Genomic DNA, 20,008 nt, shown 5'->3' on the forward strand with positions numbered 1-20,008 from the left:
TACCAGCACACTATCGCTGCACCGTGCACTTAACCATGGTATTCTCTTCGCTGAATCCTAACCCGCTGTCACCCCAATAGTATTAGTCAGGCAGCTAACTTGCAACTACATTACCTCTTCTTCAAGAAATGACCCTGCATACGAATCTGCTGAATTCTTGAAGATGGAATCACTAGCTCAGTACTTGACTCAGATCGTGCGACAAACCGAACAAGGTCAAGCTCTTGCTAAATTGGCGTCTGTAACCCTCACTAGCCCTCAATCAGATGAACCTAGCCGGGTTACTGCTCAGCAAGCATCATCTCCACCGGCCCAATATGAGAGCTATCTCAGAGACGGCGAAGGACTCCGACTGTATGTCCCCTCTTATTGCAGTTTTCGCGGGGATATCGTGATACAGGAGCGCGGATACGCCCGAGAGTATGCGCTGTTAGCATCCGAGCTGCGACCTGCGCGAGAATTTCAGGACTCGTGTGTTTTCTGGGTCGACAGCTCCTTTGCAAGGACTCGTCCTCAGACGTCAGCTGATCCAACCAAAAGAACCTCTGCTGCGGCTGCTGTAGTGTACAAAATATGGCCTAACAAGAAAGAATGGGAGTTTAGAGCTTTCGGTCTTGCAAGAGTCCACTCCTCTAACTTAGCCGAGCTCTTCGCAATCAAAGCAGCGCTCGACGTGGCTGCGGAGATTGCCCAAAAGCGCAACGATTGGAGGAAAATGACAATCTTCACTGATTCTCAAGCAGCATTGACGGAGATTTCGAAGTTTCCCTATGCGACAAGTATTGCGGAAAATATAGTATCGTCATTCATCAAAGCAGCATTGCTGCTATACAAACTGGGTATTCGGCTTGAGGTGCGGTGGGTTCCAGGGCACAACAGCGTCCCAGGAAATGTGCGAGCTGATTCGCTGGCCAAAAGAGCTCGGAAATCTCTCGCGATATTACCTCTCAATTTGAGGTTTGAGCAGGAGGCATTGTACTCGTTGCCATGAACACAGCCTTGAGCGAGGATACCTGAGCAACTTATGAGACAATGGGTTATCATACACTACCTATGGAAGCAAGACTCAATTAGCTGAAATGACGGAATTGAAAGTTATCAAATAAGAAGTGCCGTTCGAAAATCTATCAATAATCAATGCATCTAGCTACAGCTTCAATATACTCCGTAGATGGACGGGTAACACTAAGCAACAGCTCTCAATGGCGCTAATCCTAGAAAGGTTATACCGGCTAAGCTCTCCGCGCAACGCGATTATCCCCAACACGCGCCGAGAAGAAGGACGAGAGAATATCTTCAGCTCAGGTCTTCCTCACTGTTGCCGTAACATTTCCTGTCATCCGTCCATAGCGTCTCAGTATGGAAAACGAAAGCGACTGTATTTTCCCACCCCATTCCACGTCAACTCTTTTCCTCACTGTCCTGGATCCAGCTGACCGTGAAATGCATTCTTCCAGGGATGTGCGATGCGAACGATGCCGTCAACATCACCATAGTGCAACCCGACGAACAGAAGCTGAAGACTGTCTCTAGCTTTCATCCTCAATTCACATACCCCATCTTCGGCGATGATGAGCGCATCTTCGGTTACAAGGGCTTGATTATCCGTCTACGGTTCGCGGCGCATGATCTCCGCCCGCACCTTCACATCTCGTACGATGAGAAATTCAAGCCCGTTGAGGACATTGCGGCAGTCGATATTCTGAAGACTTTGAGACCATGGATCTCAGAAGGTTGGTATCACCCACTAATATTGCTCCGTTTCTTTCTACTGAAGACATCAACTTGTAGAGGCCTTTGTCACACTCCCCGACTACGAAAAAGCCGTGCTAGAGGATAAAGACGCGAAAGATTTCAAACCCCCGGGCAAGTTGGTACACAGCTATGTTTCTCGGAATAGAAACTATGAGATCTGGGCCGGCTCGCTGGCAGACCCTAATGTTCGACGGTTGCTGGATCGTGCTCAAATATTCGTGTCGCTCTTCATCGAGGCAGGCACCCCTCTTGCCACAGATGATCCGGAGTGGACGCTGCAACGATGGACTGTCTACTTCGTGTATGTGAATCTACTGTCCCATGACGTGATGACCCATCACAGCCGCTGATGAGTCTCCTACAGATACGAGAAAGTGAAACCTCCAACACCCACTGCTTCCGAATACTCCATCGTCGGATATGCAACAACCTATCGCTGGTGGCATTACCGCAGGGACCAGACACAAGTCCCCGTTGTCAAGAACGATCCCTTTCCCTCTGGACCGGAAATTCATCCTTCACAGCTCCCGTCGCGGCTGCGTATCGCTCAGTTCCTTATCCTCCCTCCTCATCAGAAATCAGGACATGGCAGGCACTTGTATACCTCCATCCATTCGGCATGCGTACAGGACCCCACCGTTGTGGAATTGACTGTCGAAGATCCGAACGAAGCCTTTGATGTTCTCCGCGACTCTGCGGACTACCACATACTGCGTCCTGAATTCATCAAGCACGAGGTGAACATCAACCCCGATCCCTACGAGGCGCACTCAAGAAACCAACGACCACGGCGTGTACCTACGGCCGCCCTCATTCCAGTCAAACTCCTCCATGACATTCGTACATCATACAAGATTGATTCTACACAGTTTGCTCACATTCTCGAAATGTTCCTGTTGAGTCGAATCCCTCTCAAAAATAGACATGCCGGCGGAGCAAACATGTCGCGGCTCCTGATTAAGAAGCACAGGGCGGAGGATCCTAACGAACGGCGCTACTACTGGTGGCGCATGCTCACCAAGCAGCGCCTCTACAAACGATCCAAGGACATCCTGATCCAGCTGGATCTTGATGAGCGGATCCAGAAACTCGAAGAGACAGTGTCAAATGTTGAAGAAGGCTACGAAGTTCTTTTGAAAGAATTCACTGAGCGTGAAGAGAAACTCAAGGCCAGAGGGAAAGAAAAGTCGCCAGGTGCCGAAATTTCAGATGATGCGAGCGCTGGACCCAGCGGCACTAGCAGAGATCAACGGGTCAAGCGAAAGTTCACGGTAGAGGACGACGAGGACGAGGATGAGGAGTCAGATACGGCCAAGCGAACAAAAGTGTAGAGGCGTATGACAATGTCTTGACGGTGCAGTTGGTATTGAGAAACTGCACAACGTCCTTTCTATGTATTTTACCAATTGAGAACTTGGAGGTCGTTGTTCTACACAAATGTATGTGATCGTATCTACTTACAATCGCATGAGTTCACCCGAAGCCACTGATTGGAGGCCAAAGGTTCCAGGATCTGTCACCGTGCAGTGTACAGAGCGCGCTGGTCAACTATAATTGTATCTGCTGAGCGATTATGAACGACCCATCGAAGATACAGTGGATGGGATGGAAGATGGTCAAGAATGGAAATAATGATAATACGAGCCTCCAACTTTGGTCATACTCGACCACGAATCTCGGAACTTCACTTTCTCCGGGTCTCTGCAGTTGCGACCACCCGCCGCTTGGAAGCTCATGTGGAGCTTATTTGATATCCTTGGACATATCATATAACTTCTGTCTTAAGTCCTGATCCTGTATCACGAATATTATTGACTGTCTTTTCCAATTACCCTTTTCTTATTTCATTGACCAGGACAGGCGCTCTTCGTGCCGCCTTTAAAGCTTAGTCCCAGCCAGCCTATTCCTCATCACATCTGCCCAACCTCACAATGGTGAGTAAACTCCCCCACGGAACATGGTTATTGCTTCATGCATTTTACATCCCGTGTCGCTAAGATTTCGCGCACCTCATAGTTACCACTGGGTCTTCTGACGGCTGCGCAAGGCCACCCCATGCTCGTGGAGCTCAAGAACGGCGAGACGCTCAACGGACATCTTGCCAACTGCGATAACTGGATGAACTTAATACTCAAGGAGGTTGTTCAGACTAGCCCCGAAGGCGATCGCTTCTTCAGATTACCAGAGGTCTACGTGCGAGGAAACAATGTATGTCACCTACATGCTACATTCGACGTGCTCCCATTCCGAGCTAATGAGCGTTTAGATCAAATACTTGCGAATCCCGGAGGAAATTGTCGAGATGGTCAAGGAACAGCAGCAGAACCAGCCGCAGAATCGCAATCGTGGCGGCCGTGAGGGCAGGGGTGACAGAGGCCGTGGTGGTGGCCGTGGTGGCCGAGGTCGCGGCCGGGGTCGTGGCGGCAGTTAGATGGATATTACAGCGCATAATGAGACGAAGAGAGAATGATCGATACCCCCGGGGAGATCAAGCATGTAAATTGCTAGGAAGGACCGGTTGGTGGGTTTGTCGAGCATGGCCTTGGCGTATCTGGCTCGGTGTCTTTTTTTCTTCAATGGGATTACTGCTCTTGAACATGGTCGTCCAGTAAATTCTGTCCGTAAAGTACAAAATTTTATCAATACCTTTTATTTTCGCATGTGTTCTGGTTAACAATTTTGGGTATTTCTCTGACGTTGTCACAAGTCACGTGAGAGTGCTTCTCTTCTTCGGCTTCCCGATGCGCAGAGACAACTCCGCTTTGCATGGGCTCGAGATGCGCCGAAGTACGGTCATTCTCGATGGACTCTGGTATTGTCTATGTCCATCATTTCGCATCAGTGCTTCACATATTAGGCTGCCATTCACGAGAGGAAAAAGGCCACAAAGACATGATTTCACATCGGCAATCGGCACTACTCCGCGAAGATGTTTAAACAGCGATGCTACAAAAGCTAGTGAGGAGCCAAAGTCGCAGAAAGGCACTGAAAGCCAGGGGGATGACCACAGCGGGTCCTCAATAGCACAGCAGTCTTCGCAACAATCTCAATTGACTTTTGAGCGCCGGGAACATATCAGTCCGCCTCTCAGCTCCAGCATTACCCTACCTCCGTCTCCCGGCGTACCCAAAAATCTCGAAGAGCGGTCAACGCCGGACCTTGAGAATCGACTCCAAGAACTAGCAACTGGAAGTCCTAAAATCCTCAGCGCGTCGCAGATATTACGGATATTGATCAGAGATCGCCATGTGCGCCCCGAAGTACGACACTACCGAGCGCTGATTCTTGCCAACTCCGATGCGGAGCGTGGCTCGCCGGAAGTTGTCCGCCAATTACTCTCGGAGATGGAGAAGAATGGGATACCTGCAGATTCCGGTACACTTCATGCTGCGTTGCAGGTATGGCATCTCATTGTGTCTAACGGCATAGCTCTACGAGTAAGGGTTCATTGACTTACACAGACAATCATCATAGGTTCTCGCTGTTCATCCTGACTATCTACTGCGTCAACAAATACTGCGCACTCTCCGAGATCGATGGCTGCCTCTTAGTCCCGCTGGTTGGCACTACGTGGTGGCCGGCCTCTTGAGAGAAAACCAATTCGAACTCGCACTAGACCATATCGCGCACATGGAGCGGAAGGAAATTATGGTCGAGAATTGGCTACACAGTCTGTTGATATACAATCTCTGCGACATTCATGATTTCGACGAAGTTCTCCGGCAGATGCGCAAGCGGACAAGTCAGGGTCATGACATGACGACGGATCTGTGGCTGTATGTGTTGGATGTGGCAGTCGCGGCATCTCATCTCGAAACTACTCGATACATATGGACGCAAATGGTACAACTGGGGTACCTCCATCCTTCGAAGGTCCTGTGTAGGGACACTCTGACGGTCGCGGCCGAAAAGGGCGACACTAAGCTCGCTTCTTTAGTGATCCGGTTTCTTTCAGAAAGTGATGTGCCTCTGATCTTGCAGGATTACGAGAAGACGGTAGAGGCGCACGTTAAATCTGGCAAGCTCTCGTCGGCATTCGAAATTCTCTGTAAGATGCACAAAGCCGGTATCAAATTGGAACACAGTTCGACGCGGGCCATTTTCAACTACATGGTTCAGACGAGGACTAGTCCACGGCAGGCATGGGCTGTTCTCAAGAAGCTGAAGTCCTTGAAATACCCGATTCCGATGGAATGCGCGCATGTGGTCATCGAGCTTTGTGACTATGAATCCTTCAATGACCCGTTTGCGGTTGATGAAGGGATCTCGCTCTACCAGGAGCTCTATACCTTGTGTCCAGGCAAGGCCGATGTTTCGGTCTACAACACCCTTATAGGGATGGCTCGCAGAGCAAAGAACATTCAAGCCGGCATGTTTGCGGTAAAGGAGATGTCCTCGCTTGGAGTGATCCCGAACGACAAAACTTTTGAGCACCTAATCATGATGTGCTTAGATGCTGGCAATTTTGAATCGGCGTACAGGTACTACCAGGATTTGGTTGCGCGGGGTTTCCGTCCCGATGCATACACGCGCCAACAGATCGAGAGCGTATGCTCCGAGTCCAACGATCAATTTGCGATTCAATTGAGAAACGATCCGCAGATGCAAGATGACTCAGCCGACGATCTCATTGAGCGCACTGAAGGAGCTTCAGATCAGTCGGTTTCTATCAGAAAGATAGGGTCCGAGACGCCTCCAAGATATGCAGACCGCTCCGAGCGTCGCATGCGGGAGCCTCCCACGCGGGTACTTCTCTCCAAGGAAGCCCGTCGAGCGGCGAGCAAGGAGAGACGAAAGAGGAAGCGAAGACGGTTGGCGATGGCCAAGGCCCAAGAAGAGGAGGGCTGGATGGACTATGAGCCAGGGGGCCTTGTGCCGGAAGATCAGTTGAAGCCTGATGAGACGCAAACCAGCTAAATTTGGAGACGAGGGGCTGAAAAAGGCACCCTGTCGTCCAGTTGTATGTGTATCACAATTTATACCTTGTATAGTACAGTTGTATACCCGTCGAATACGAGGAAATGAGAAATGATACCACCACTGGAATTGTCTGTTGCGTAGCAGATTTATCACTTGTCAGCGAGTCGGTGACGGTCCCAAAGGGTTGCTCATGATCGTTACTTTTCATGGTGTTCAACCATCAGATATTTTAGCCATGACTATTTGTGGCTGTGTGGAGTAGCACTGCTTGAGTCTGAGTGAGACACAATGGAACATCAACAGATGGCCTAAACATTTAGTGAAACCCCCAGTGCATTGACCCTTGTTGAAGCCAAGAATCGGTGGTCAAACTCTCAAACTTCGGTTCGAACTTCGAACTCGTCTCACAACGATCAACAGGAGCGAACTAACAGGATAGATATGAGGCACATTCAGGAGTCACTCAACCTGCTCGCTGGTTCAATCGCGATAGCTATGTTGGATGATGCAGATCCCTTGTGAAATTATGCAGCAACAACCCAATGCGACACTGCATACAATACTGGTTGGTGTCCGGGAGGAGTGCAGGCCAACATAAGCTCCAAGAACTGATGATACTCTTGCGATCGAACCTTAGTCGATGTTTTGAACTATGGTTCACAATCACTGCACCACTCCTTCATAGTTCATGCTGTACGGAGTACCCGAGTAGCCATTCAAGGGGCGGAGGAACGTCTCAAACACTGGACTGTGACAGTGCCGAACTATACATGGATCCTCGGTTTGCGATCGTCGGAGTGAGCCAGTCAAGGCAGTCCATCGTCTGATGATCAGATCTTGAGACGACAATGGGGTTGCAATTGATTCATCTCTTTGGTTTTCGGTACTTGGTTACACCTACGAACGCGGGTTCTCCTGCTGATTATAATTAGAAACCAGACGAGACACCCAGTGACACAGCTTCGCGCACCTCGCAGATTTGCAGGAGATCGACATCCGCGGTTGGAAACCTAGGCACACGGCCACAAGGGTGCATGGTCATTATGATGCTTTAGATTCTATCTAATTGACCTTACAACTTGAGGACGCTGGAAAGTCTACTCCACCCGTCCCTGCAGGCCAGAAGCAGGTCTCTCCCATGCTTGCCTGCCCTAGAACTTGTTTGGCTATATATGAGTCGCAGACATTCTCGATCACGTCCTCGCCTCTTCAGCACCCTTCTTCCTCTTCTTTCGCTCGTCATTCATTCTTCATAATAAAGTCCTCGATGGGTCGTGGGCTTTCTGTTGATTTAATCTAATACTTAATATCTGTCTTGCTGGTGTATATATCTCCTGCGCATATATATCCCTCAGTCACCTCTATCTATAATTTCATACCGCGATCAACCACGTCAAGATGCAGTTTGCTACATTCCTGCTGGTCGCGCTCCTGTCGATCTTCGACATAACCTTTGCAGCTCCCACCTATCACTATCACTATCAGACCGTGAACCCTGCCCTGACCTGGCATGTCTCCAACTTTTATACCGGCTGCTCTCCTGGGGGCTGTGACTATCGATTCGATATTCTGGGTATCGCTGCTCCAAACAGTCCTGGGTTCAACACTACGTGCAACGGCACCGACGTGGAGACCGACTACACCTTTTGCAGAGACAAACACATCAAAGCTAAAGTAACAGCGTTGAAGTCTCGCGGATGGAAGGTCGAGGTCCTGCACGCTTGGTTCAAACCTCCTGGAGCCGAATTCTACGCCGAGGGTTCGGCCAACGTCACATCTACTATGAGGAACTTTACTATTCCTGTGACAAAAACATACGGTGTTGCTTGGGCTGACGAAGGCGCTTCGATTCTTGATCACGAGATGGCCTAACCTGAGAATTAAGGCTTGGATGGAACGAGTTGATCGCGTTGATCCGCGATAACGGCCCTAACACTGACGATATGAGGGTCAAGAAACGATGTACAAACTGGGATCTGTACCATTGATATGAAAATTGGTCTGTTTCTGCTAAAGTCGACTTAATGATGAACCGCATGTCATCGGGATATTCCCCCATACCCCAGCATCTGCTGTATTGTGATGAGATATCAGGATCGAACTCAGCCTGGTTCTGTTCTCTTGTACCTAATAGACTAGCACGAGAAAAAGAAAACCAGAAACTAAAACGCTTCCTTAATACTCGTTATCTCTACCATGTACCACTGCTCTAGGTAAATTGTAAACAATCAAGGTTGCCGCTCTGGTGGCTGTGACATCATCCCCGCTTTGCCCGCAAAAGCATCCCCCAACTTGGCCTGCTTTTCAAGTATCACTATTTCCAAGGTTGTCGTGTCATTCTTCACTTGTGCGGAATATTCAGATCGTCCAGATATCTAATTGATAACATCAGATGATCAGTCTGCAGTAAGTGCATATTCCATTTGACGACTGATCAGAAGATCTGGCCTTCGCGTGTTCGATTAGCATCAGCTGCAACCGTCTCCGCTGAACCTGGAAAACTGTGAGACCTCAACAAGAACAAGGTCTTTGCAAATGGTAAGATAGCCATTCGAAAGGTCTCCTAAGATACAGCTGCTTCGCAGCACTTGATATCAATGGTACGTCTCTATGATTTGCCCCTTTCTCCCATCCCTAGATCCAGCAACTTGTTTGCCTTCTTGCCGAGACTGACCAACAATGCTTGGCTCCTTGATTGATGCAGGCGTCAATCCTCCGGCAGATTGTTGCTGGACCCAGATTAAGACATCCTGAGGCCGGCCTGGACCTCTGCTACGTCACAGACAACCGTGAGCGTTCTGTCCGTTCTTAGTAGTGATGTCTCGAATTGTTCTTCCTATTATTCAGTGGGCTCCACTGACGCATATTCTTTGCGCATAGTCATTGCAACCTCAGGGCCGTCCTCTAACTACCCGCAACGGGCATATCGGAATCCTCTCGATGCCTTAGTGAACTTTCTCGACGCCAAGCATGGCAAGGACTGGTGGATTTGGGAATTTCGAGCTGAGGGCACTGGATATCCTGACTCGGAGGTCTATGGACGAATCCACCATTACCCATGGCCGGATCATCATCCGCCGCCGTTTGCGCTCATCCCAGCAATCATGGGAAGCATGAGGAATTGGCTGCATAGACTAGACGATCCAGATGGCGAGGGGAAGTCGCAGCCTGCTGAAAGGAAGAGAGTGGCGGTTGTGCACTGCAAAGCCGGTAAAGGACGCAGCGGGACCATCGCGTGCAGCTACCTGATTAGCCAAGAGGGATGGAAGATGGAAGATGCCCTTGAGCGGTTCACCGCGCGGCGGATGAGAGCTGGATTCGGGCCTGGGGTGAGTATCCCCAGCCAACTGCGCTGGGTGGGATACGTCGACCGGTGGGCAAACCAGATGGACAAGAAGTACGTTGAGCGGCCGGTTGAAATCCTTGAGCTGCATGTTTGGGGCCTGAGAGATGGCGTCAAAGTTGCCATTCAGGGGTATGTCGACGAGGGCAAGAAGATCAAGTGTTTCCACTTGTTCCATCGCAGCGAAAGGACGGTCGTTGATGACGGCAAGGCCATATTTCCGGCGAAGAATGCCCAAAATGGCAGCGAGAGCAGTAGTAGCAGCAAAACAGATATGACCACCGGCTCGCCCTTACCCGCTTCCCAGTCTTCTACATGGCCAAGCAACATCGCTCCCACTTCCTCCCCAAAGCCCACCGTCACCGCGCCTCTAGCATCAGGAGCTGAAGGTCTCAGTGCCGCTCCCCAAAGACGCATCTCCGCCGTCATCCTCCGCCCCAGCACACCAGTCATCGTCCCCTCCTCGGACGTGAACATCGACTTCGAGCGGCGCAGCAAAGCCGCCTACACCGGCTGGGCAATGGTGACCTCCATCGCCCACTTCTGGTTCAACGCCTACTTCGAAGGCGGCGACAAGCACGACTCGGGCGTCTTCGAGGCAGACTGGGAGTCCCTGGACGGGATCAAGGGGTCCTCCAAACGGGGCGTCAAAGCGCTCGACCGCCTCAAGGTCGTCTGGCGGTACGCACCACCTTCCCGCTTCGGCATCCGCGAGCCCGGGAAGGAGGATACCGCTATCATGGCGCAAACCATCACGGAGCCCAAACCAGGCGAGCCGATCCGCGAGAGCCACCCGGCCGACTGGCGCGGCCAGGAAACAGGCGCAGCCGACGAGCAGGAGAACATTCCCACGCGCATCGCGGAGGTCGACACCGGAACCAAGGGTCTTACGAGCGCGACGGACCATCCGTTGCTCACGAGCGTCAGTACAGCGGCTGCTACTGCGGTATCGGCGACTGCGCACTCGATCCACGGGCTCAGCAAGGAGCTAGGGCTGCGGAAGCAGACGGATGAGAGTATGGACGTCAGTCTTGCGGAGAGCGAAGTGGAATCAGGACAATCGAAGCCGGGTACACCCAAGGTAGATGAGAATGGGGATCTCGAAGGCGTCCGGCCATATTTTGGAAACACTGGTGATGATTCCGAGCACCATTCGGGCGATGCTGATTCTACGAGGCGTGCGCGATAGATAATCACGCTTGTTCATCGTTTCCTCTGTGTGTTCGTATCGCAAATGTGTATATTGTGATAGTATAATCGAGACAAATCTAAATCTTTAAACACCAACCTTTATCGCATATTACTGCATATTGTAGTCTAACAAAGTATTCTTACAGTCGTCGTCCCAATAGCCAAATATATTGATGCGAATACCAACACATCCAGGTCAAATGGGCACAAACCCTTCCATCCGTCCCCTATGCGCCCGCTCCTCCCGTCGAAGTCTATCGGATTTCTTGCGCTCGTAAACTCCTCGCACGACACGCTTCACTTGTTCTTCGCCTTGCGCAAAGTTCGCTTTGGCAAGCCCAATCACCGAGTCGATCTGCTCAGGCGTATAAACAAAGTTCCAGGTGGACAGAAAATCGTCCACTTCTGGGTTAATCGTACTGGGGTACGGCGTCAAAGGGTGTGCCGGGTCCTTGACGTTTGCGGAAGATGTCGTCTCTGACTGCTGCGCGGGGACCGGCTGTTTGGACATCGAGGAGCTCGGAGGCAGCTCCGGGGCGATGGGGTTGGGCAGCAGGGGGAAGTAGACGACTGCGATGCCTGCATCAGGATGCATGAGGTGGAAGACTGCTTCCGAATCATCCCCGTCATGGGGATGGAATAGACGTTTCGACGGTGGTGGTTCCTTGTCAGCCACCCTTTCTTGCTTCGTCCCGATCCACACGTTGCAGTATCCCAGATCAGTATCCTGGAGTGAAGGTCGGTCGTCAGCGGCTTTGGACCCTTTGGGAGTCTCCATGGGATTCGATTTGCCCACTCCGTCTTCATGGCCGTTGGGACCGTTTCGTCGTGCGTCAGACATCTTCTCGTCTACAGCATCTTGCGTGATATTCTGCGGCTCCCGCAACTTCTCTTCTGTCTCCTTCAGCCCGGTATCTTCTTTGGGCCAGCCCGCTCCAAGTGGCCACCCCTTGATGCCTCGTTGGCGGGCATATCCATCCACGACCGAAAGCCAGTTCTCTTGCTTGATGTCAGCCGAGGCGTCAAAGGCGACAATTATATCGACATCTCTGCCTGGCCTTAGCAGAGGGTAAATGGGCAAGTTGTTGCTCATTCCCGCGTCCATGAGCCGGAGATGCTCGCTCCGGAAGATCGATTCCGGGCAAGAAGGCGGTAATTGATCTTTCATGCCTAATACGTAATTGGGGATGGTCGCAGGGTCGATCGGATGGACACGGACCAGGTCTTTTGACTTTCCTTGGATTAAAGAGTCTATGCCACCGAAGCCTACTATGCCTCGCAGTAGCGGTCGAACCTCCTTATAGTAATGGGATAGCGTCGCGCAGAAAGCACTACCCCACACGCCCATCAAGCCAGGAACACGCATCTCGGGCAATGGATATTCCCCATGGGGTATCACGTTCTGGCCTCCATTGAAATGCCTTCCCAAAGCCCAGGTGGGAATACCTGCACCGAGCTCCTCGCAAAAAAATTCAAAGGGGGTAAACTCGAACCACTGAAACCATGCTTCGCTCTGTGACGCCTTAATAAGCTTCTCGGGTGTTATTTCCTTCTTCGGTTCTTCATCTTCCACAGCTTCTAGCACCGGGATCTCGTGGCGGACAGCTGTGTATATAGGCATTGGGTGAGCACCATTATAAAGATTGTACCTCTGGTTAGACAATTTCAAATCTTGGTGTGAGACTCCAAGTTCTCCTTTGGGGACTAGAAGTCTCGCGGCCAGTAGCATGCCATAAATATCGACCAAGCCAAAATCCGCGCCGGGGTCGCCTTTCAATTTCTCAACCAGTCCGCTGAGCAGATACTTGTTGGTAGGTGCAGTTGTGAGCAGATTGAGAGCCTTGGGTGGAAACGCTATGTGCACCCCAAGTCTGTTCTTCAGATGATCGACCAACCGATTGTAATTCCGACCAGTAATCGATGAATGGTATAAAGTCTGCAGCCAACAACTGCCACTGACGCCAGCGGTGTAGGTGACACAGTCCCACAATCCCACTTCCTGAGCAGCAAGACACGAGCCAGTGCCGGCCACGAGGGCGCGCAGACCACCTCCCGAACCGCACATCGCAATGATAGGAACGTCATCCGGATGGATACCCTGCTCAGGAATATTCAAGTACGAAGCCAATGCCTTTACAGCGTGCTGTTGCCGCTTGCGCCGGAAGGCCAACTCTTCGTCGCACAAAGTATTTCCGACACGGACTCTGGCTTCTAGAAGAATCTCTGGGTGCACATCTGGATCGTGAGCTTCTTTCCAAATTTCTTCCGCAAGAGAGCCAGGAGCCATGGAGAGCTCGCGTTGCAGTTTCTGCACCGTCACAGGAAGCAACGAGGTCCAGTCAGGCATGATCGATTTCTTGATACTCTCAAGTTCGATCCATTCGGCATTACCAACTGTCTGCTTCACACCGTCAAATTTGTGCATGATATTGGCCCAGAGTCCCGTCTCTGCATATTGAGCATTGTCCTCGTCGCCAGCACCTGAACTTCCTGCAGATTTCCTTTTCGACTGTTCGTTGGCATTGAGCACAGAGGAGCCAGAAAAGTGTGCTTTTGAGTCCAATTGCAACAATTGATTATTGCGGTCACCTCTATTATAAAGTACCCCACTACCCAGGAGGCCCAGCGCAGCAGGAGGGACCGTCCAGCGCAGACGAGAAACTCCTGCTGCACCCATTGTGAGGCGGGCAAAGCGTGACGAGGCAAAGGAAGAAGACAAATGCATCCGCCATTCACTGCGATGCTGGCAGGCCAGTTGTGGATGGCCAGACCATGGCGATCCTTTAACTTAGATCGTAGGTACTTTGTGGCTTGATTATCTTCCGCATCTTTCCCTGCTTTGCCTTTCCGGCCTTTTCTCGCACCATCGGGAATCGAGGGGATAGGGAGTATGACGACATGTCACGTGGAGAGCTGCGGAATCTCAGACGGGCCGCAGCTCCCTTTTTAGGCTTAGCGCACATGGCGGAGAAATCATCCACTGCTGTTCCTGTTAGGCACGGGTCTGTCTTGGGGAGAAGAAGCCCAAAGTTCCATCCAATTGATCATGCTAGTCCCTTGAGGCCAGGAGCCTCATCGGCCAGCTGTTCATAATACACGTTATTTTTTCTGTTTCCATTACCTTACCTTTCTTATATTGGAAGATAATGACAGCTCTTCTCATCATCACAACTTCGCAAATAAAGCACTTGGTTTCGAATCCTTAATTCTGGGGTCCATTATTGTGGACCCTTCCGGTTGAGCAGCTATGGTCGCTTCAAGGAATAATGCTTATGCAGAGGAAAGCGCAGAGGTTGAGGTGCTGTACGCCAACCTCGAGAAGCTCAAGCTCCTCACCAAGAAGATCCAGGGCTCTCTGGTGCGCCTCGAGACTGGGGGTAATGTCGTAAAGCATGCGATAGGTCCTATCTACAGCAATACACAATCTCTCCAGATAACCAACAGCAACATCGACAAGGTCAATGAAGCCATCGAGCGCCTTCGCCAGCCACTCGATGCGAAGAATCGTGAGGAGGGTATCATCCGCGCTGGGTAAGCGATAGCCTTGCTTCCATTTCGACCCCCAAGTTTCACTGTTTGCTGACTGGTCCCGAAAAAGACCACAGAGTGTGCAATTGTCTCAATATCTGGCGGCGATGAAACGTGTGGACAAGGCTCTGGTCGATCTGAGTTCAACAAACCTCAAATCTAATCAGAAAGCAATTACCGAGTTCAACTCCCTCCTTAGTACAGGAAACGTGAAGCTTCAGGACATGCTCCGTGGGATCTTGAATCAGTATGCTAGTCCGATTGAGCCATTACATTATTTAACGAAAGGTACGAGATTGCTTTACAGTAGATCAAGCCTTAGACCAATCGCGCTGACTCCTACGAACTCTCGCAGACCTCCCGTTCCCATCAATACCCCAAGAGACAATCTCAGAGTTAACGTCGATATGCGCGGCAATCGACTCAGCAGCAAGCCACAGTCCACAACGCGGTGATGGAGGCAACCCGGCGCTCAAAATATACGCCGATGTGCGTGGGGCTTACCTGACGTCAAGCCTACAGAATCTTGCCATAGCCTCGCTGAACACTGTCAAACGAAGAGCTACCGACGGTCCCTATAAGCAGGGCACCAACGGCATAGGGATATACTCTAACGCGCTCGAAAACTTCATATCCACCGAATACGAGATTATTGCACAGATCTTCACAGGCGACCAGCGAGGGCTGGCTTTGCAGACGACGTTCCGATCTGCACTGGCCGAATACTCAAAAACCTTACGTGAGCTCAATGAGTATATCAAGGCCAATCTGATGACGGACTGCTTCTTAGCGTTCGAGATCATCGAGATTGTCACAGCGATGTCTTATCGCGTTGACTCGAGGACGGGCGAGCTAAAGAGCTTGTTCATAGAAGCTCTTCGGCCAGTTCGTGAGACGGCAAAGTCATCTCTCTCGGAGCTGCTCGAGGAAACGAAACGGAGAGCCGCGAGCATCCCGGTTCTTCCTCCGGACGGCGGATCGGTTCCTCTCGTGAACGAAGTCATGAGCTCGCTCACTACATTAACAGGTTATTCTGGACCGTTAGCATCCATCTTAACTTCCCTAGGAGACGGCAACTGGCGCTCCACAGCCAATGCGTCAGGGACCGCTCCTTTAGATGTCAGTCCAGACAGCTCGGCCTTGTTGTCGCACTTTATTCTGGATATGATTGAAGCTCTGATGCTTTCTCTTGAGGCTCGAGGTCGAGCACTTCATCGTTCGAAAGCCGTGCAGGGTGTCTTCTTATCCAATGTTTTCTGCATTGTCGACCGCGCTATTCGACAAAGCCCTGAGTTGGCACGCCATTTGGGCACACCAGACAGCATCGCGCGTATAGACACATTTCGGAAGCGGGCAACGTCAACCTATCTTGATGCGTGGAAAGAAACATCGCAGTATCTTCTGGATGTCCAGTATACATCGCGTGCCGGAGCTCGACCAGCTTCCGGTGGCATTGTCGATTCCAGCGCAATAGTAAAGTCACTCTCATCCAAGGACAAGGATGCCATCAAGGACAAGTTCAAGGCATTCAATGCAAGCTTCGATGAACTGGTCAGCCGCCACAAGGGCCTGTACATGGAACGAGAAGTGCGCGGAGTATTGGCGCGTGAGGTACAGGCCGTTTTAGAACCGCTATATGCGCGTTTCTGGGACCGCTACCACGAAATTGATAAAGGCAGGGGCAAGTACGTCAAATATGACAAAGGAAGTCTCTCTGCGCAGTTGGCTGCATTGGCATAGAAAATCAGCACCGGGTTTAATGTTGTCTCCGGCATCGGCATCTTCCTCCGCTGAAAGCTGGCCCTGATACAGTTGGAAAATATGGTTGCTCCATGTCTGCAGAATCCAAGAACGGTGTTTATGATCAGCTTCCCATGCAACTTGCCACATATACCTCGATTAATTATAATGCTTCTAGTTGGAAATGTACATAGGCTTTTTTGTTACCCCATCATGTGACGATCTCTTTGGTTGATAGCCCCTCCTGATAACGTGACTGATAAGCCACCCCGCTAAATTCTACAAAATTTCCTTGGGGTACGTACGCACACATCGTCATTCGACCTTTTTGTTTCTTCATCTCCAATTCTCCTTAGACAAGGCCGAATTCCTTTCGACAGGATGTCTTCCAGCAATGATGTGTACCAGACTCCCCTCAACTCGCGTTATGCGAGTAAGTGTGCCCCGCAATTGCGCTCTTGAAGCCGTGGCCGAGTTAGTCCCGCTTTGTAGTCACTAACGGGCATTGATATAAAGGCAACGAGATGAAGTATCTTTTCTCTCCCAGAAACCGATTTTCAACATGGAGACAATTGTGGCTGTGGCTTGCGGAGTCTCAAAAGGGTGTGTATTACCGATTGCTCGCCTCCCTGAATGCGAAGGGGAGAACATTTTTCCTCTTAAGGGGGACTCCACACTGAAGTTTGGAGAGCTAACAAGCGCAGAGCTTGGCCTTCCTATCCCTGATGAGGCCATTGAGCAGATGAAGGCCCACCTCACTATTCAGGACGACGAGTTCAAGGTTGCTGCTGAGGAGGAAAAGCGTCGGAGACACGATGTCATGGCTCACGTCCACGCCTTCGGCCAAGTCGCTCCCGCAGCTGCCGGTATCATCCACTGGGGTGCTACCTCGTGCTACTGCACGGACAATGCGGATCTTATCTTCCTCCGTGACGGATTGGATATTCTCATCCCTAAGCTCGCAGTTGTCATTGATAAGCTCTCTGCTTTCGCCAAGCAATACAAGGATCTGCCCTGCCTGGGTTTCACCCACGGTCAGCCTGCTCAGCTTGTGACCGTTGGAAAGAGAGCCTGTCTATGGATTCAGGACTTGCTCATGGATTTGCGGAACCTTGAGCGGGCCCGCGATGACCTCCGTTTCCGTGGTGTCAAGGGTACCACTGGTACTCAGGCCTCCTTCCTCCAGATTTTCAACGGCGACCACGACAAGGTTGAGCAACTTGATGAGCTTGTTACCAAGAAGGCCGGTTTCGATTCGGCATTCATCATCTCCAGCCAGACATATTCGCGCAAGATCGATGTTGACGTAGCCAACGCTCTTGGCTCGTTTGGATCTACTTGCGAGCGTATCGGTATTGACATCCGCCATCTGGCCATGCTCAAGGAGGTTGAGGAACCTTTTGAGAAGGATCAAATTGGAAGCAGTGCTATGGTAAGTCGGACTCTCTCTTGCCCACGAGGTGAAGGGAACATGAACTTACCGTGTCATCCAGGCTTACAAGCGTAACCCTATGCGGTCTGAGCGACTTTGCTCGCTCGGAAGACACCTCCAGAACCTGCCCAAGGATGCTCTGGACACCTACTCGGCACAATGGTTCGAGCGTTCATTGGTAAGTTAATACTCCCCAACATTAGTTGTGTGCACGCAACATTATCATTGACCATTTCCAGGATGACAGCGCCATCCGTCGTATCAGCCTTCCCGAGCTTTACCTTTCGGCCGATGCCTGCTTGATCCTTCTCAGTAAGTGGAAGCAAATCATGTATTTGTGTTCTTAGCATCTGACGCATATCTCAGACAACGTCACTTCCGGCTTCGTTGTGTACCCCGAAGTCATCAGACGCCGTGTCAACGACGAGCTTCCTTTCATGGCAACGTAAGTCACTTCTCCTATTCCAGCCTCTACTGCAAATAATGTACTAACCCTTATGTAGTGAGAACGTAAGTCTAAGACAGAAGAATAACCTGACGAACACATATACTAACTGAATAGATCATCATGGCATGTGTGAAGAAGGGTCTCTCCCGCCAGGATGCTCATGAGGAAATCCGTATGCGTCTCCCTGGCCTCTTCTGTCGCAAAGTACCTCGCTGATATTAACGCCCGCAGGCGTCCTCTCCCACCAAGCATCGGACAACGTCAAGAAGCTCGGAAAGAACAACGATCTGATCGAACGCGTCCGTCGCACCGCCTTCTTCACCCCCATCCTTGACGAACTCGATACTCTCCTCGATCCCAGCACCTTCGTCGGCCGTGCTCCCCAGCAGGTGGAGAAGTTTACGTCGACAGAGGTCAAGAAGGCACTTCAGCCCTACGAGGAGCACCTCCTCAAGGCCGAGACCGCTGCCCTTTACGTCTAAGGCTGTATCCCAAACCACTATGGACTCGGAAACTAGTAACTTCCTTTGGAACACAATGGTGGAAAATCACCCTGGGAGGGAAAGGATCTTAACCCTGCCCGAAGAGAAACTATGCCGGCAATTAATCAGGCGGTACGACGAACCGTCTGCTAATACCATGGATAAGCTACGATCAAGACGCGCTATACACAAAAGTTTGACGAGTCATGCAGAGTACAGTGAAGGGAGTCCTTCTGATATAGATGTGAGTATATACTAATGACATAGGATGATTTTGCATAATGGCCTATTTACTTTCTACTACTACTACTCTAGAGGCTAGGGGTGAATTTAGATCCCACGTAACGATAGTCTACAGCGATTAGTCGTCAAAAGGTATGATCTGACAGTCACCAAAGCCGACTGCAGGCACACTCAGGTATATGTTGTACTACATGCCACAAGCCAGCCGCCTCCACGTCCTTGAGGTTACACGGGGCATTAGTTGAACCATCCTACGCCAAACTAGCATGCATTACTAGCTTTGACCTCTTGTTTTTGTCAAGCAGCACCACATCGTAGAAAGTATTAGGATTAACATGCCCAGTCGCGATGAGGACCGGTGACGTAAATGGCGACTCAATACATGGCCCCCGATTCTTCCCCTATATTCCATTATGTTCGCCCTCTTCGTCTGTTTATGAAAAGCGGTAAAGGGAGGTCATCAAACGGCGTAAAAAAGGCAGAAAGCCACCCATGCTGAGGAAATGCACCAGAAGCAGACTATGGCGTTGAGTCCGCCGAGAATTCACGGACCTAGGAACATTGAAGAGAAATCTAAACACTAGAAAAATGACTAGGATGACCCGAAGAGAAACAACAAAAGACCTAAGTTGAATAGGGAAAAAAGGGAAAAGAAAAATTTTGTAAAAATGCAGAACAACGAAGAAAAAAAATGCGACAGGTATATCCAAGAAGCGCAACGGTGACTTAAGAGTCGCTGAGCGGAAGGGCGAGGGAAGGCGAAATAATTAAGCAAAAAACATCATGCATGACATAGCTTCATAAGAAGCATGAGCGCTATACCTACTTGTTCGCTCCGGTCATCATCCATCTGACGGATATTTCATAACGTGATATCACGTTGAGCACCTTATGGACTGAGTACATGCGATAGACCTTTTGGTCCT

The 20,008-nt window shown here is 50.6% G+C and overlaps 9 protein-coding genes across 9 annotated transcripts; 8 read left to right on the forward strand and 1 right to left on the reverse strand.

Annotated features, from left to right (window-relative positions):
• Positions 1–163: 163 nt before the first annotated feature.
• Positions 164–991, forward strand: Aspvir_000641 (ribonuclease H family protein; the record flags this gene model as incomplete). The annotated part of the gene is made up of 1 exon (XM_043265776.1): positions 164–991. The coding sequence occupies one exon, from the start codon at positions 164–166 to the stop codon at positions 989–991; it is 828 nt and encodes a 275-aa protein (XP_043121711.1).
• A 468-nt stretch (positions 992–1,459) lies between these two features.
• hat1 (histone acetyltransferase catalytic subunit HAT1) lies at positions 1,460–3,086 on the forward strand (the record flags this gene model as incomplete). Its single annotated transcript, XM_043265777.1, has 3 exons — positions 1,460–1,733; positions 1,792–2,056; positions 2,120–3,086. The coding sequence occupies 3 exons, from the start codon at positions 1,460–1,462 to the stop codon at positions 3,084–3,086; spliced, it is 1,506 nt and encodes a 501-aa protein (XP_043121712.1).
• Positions 3,087–3,686: 600 nt separating this feature from the next.
• Positions 3,687–4,186, forward strand: Aspvir_000643 (U6 snRNA-associated Sm-like protein LSm4; the record flags this gene model as incomplete). Its single annotated transcript, XM_043265778.1, has 3 exons — positions 3,687–3,689; positions 3,772–3,963; positions 4,022–4,186. The coding sequence occupies 3 exons, from the start codon at positions 3,687–3,689 to the stop codon at positions 4,184–4,186; spliced, it is 360 nt and encodes a 119-aa protein (XP_043121713.1).
• Positions 4,187–4,532: 346 nt separating this feature from the next.
• Positions 4,533–6,672, forward strand: Aspvir_000644 (pentatricopeptide repeat protein; the record flags this gene model as incomplete). Its single annotated transcript, XM_043265779.1, has 2 exons — positions 4,533–5,153; positions 5,230–6,672. 2 exons carry the CDS (start codon positions 4,533–4,535, stop codon positions 6,670–6,672), a joined length of 2,064 nt encoding a protein of 687 aa, XP_043121714.1.
• Positions 6,673–8,073: 1,401 nt separating this feature from the next.
• Aspvir_000645 (uncharacterized protein) lies at positions 8,074–8,547 on the forward strand (the record flags this gene model as incomplete). The annotated part of the gene is made up of 1 exon (XM_043265780.1): positions 8,074–8,547. The coding sequence occupies one exon, from the start codon at positions 8,074–8,076 to the stop codon at positions 8,545–8,547; it is 474 nt and encodes a 157-aa protein (XP_043121715.1).
• An 826-nt stretch (positions 8,548–9,373) lies between these two features.
• Aspvir_000646 (putative phosphatidylinositol-3,4,5-trisphosphate 3-phosphatase) lies at positions 9,374–11,207 on the forward strand (the record flags this gene model as incomplete). Its single annotated transcript, XM_043265781.1, has 2 exons — positions 9,374–9,464; positions 9,556–11,207. The coding sequence occupies 2 exons, from the start codon at positions 9,374–9,376 to the stop codon at positions 11,205–11,207; spliced, it is 1,743 nt and encodes a 580-aa protein (XP_043121716.1).
• Positions 11,208–11,405: 198 nt separating this feature from the next.
• Aspvir_000647 (putative phospholipase A2 (PlaA)) lies at positions 11,406–13,934 on the reverse strand (the record flags this gene model as incomplete). Its single annotated transcript, XM_043265782.1, has 1 exon — positions 11,406–13,934. One exon carries the CDS (start codon positions 13,932–13,934, stop codon positions 11,406–11,408), a length of 2,529 nt encoding a protein of 842 aa, XP_043121717.1.
• Positions 13,935–14,456: 522 nt separating this feature from the next.
• On the forward strand, positions 14,457–16,477 carry Aspvir_000648 (EXO70 family protein; the record flags this gene model as incomplete). The annotated part of the gene is made up of 3 exons (XM_043265783.1): positions 14,457–14,740; positions 14,808–15,025; positions 15,093–16,477. The coding sequence occupies 3 exons, from the start codon at positions 14,457–14,459 to the stop codon at positions 16,475–16,477; spliced, it is 1,887 nt and encodes a 628-aa protein (XP_043121718.1).
• Positions 16,478–16,858: 381 nt separating this feature from the next.
• ade13 (adenylosuccinase ADE13) lies at positions 16,859–18,839 on the forward strand (the record flags this gene model as incomplete). Its single annotated transcript, XM_043265784.1, has 9 exons — positions 16,859–16,910; positions 16,994–17,080; positions 17,182–17,909; positions 17,971–18,087; positions 18,149–18,221; positions 18,276–18,354; positions 18,413–18,419; positions 18,472–18,529; positions 18,589–18,839. 9 exons carry the CDS (start codon positions 16,859–16,861, stop codon positions 18,837–18,839), a joined length of 1,452 nt encoding a protein of 483 aa, XP_043121719.1.
• Positions 18,840–20,008: the final 1,169 nt, after the last annotated feature.

This window comes from Aspergillus viridinutans (genome assembly GCF_018404265.1).
Source record: "Aspergillus viridinutans IFM 47045 DNA, scaffold_1, whole genome shotgun sequence".
Classification (NCBI taxonomy): Eukaryota; Fungi; Ascomycota; class Eurotiomycetes; order Eurotiales; family Aspergillaceae; genus Aspergillus; species Aspergillus viridinutans.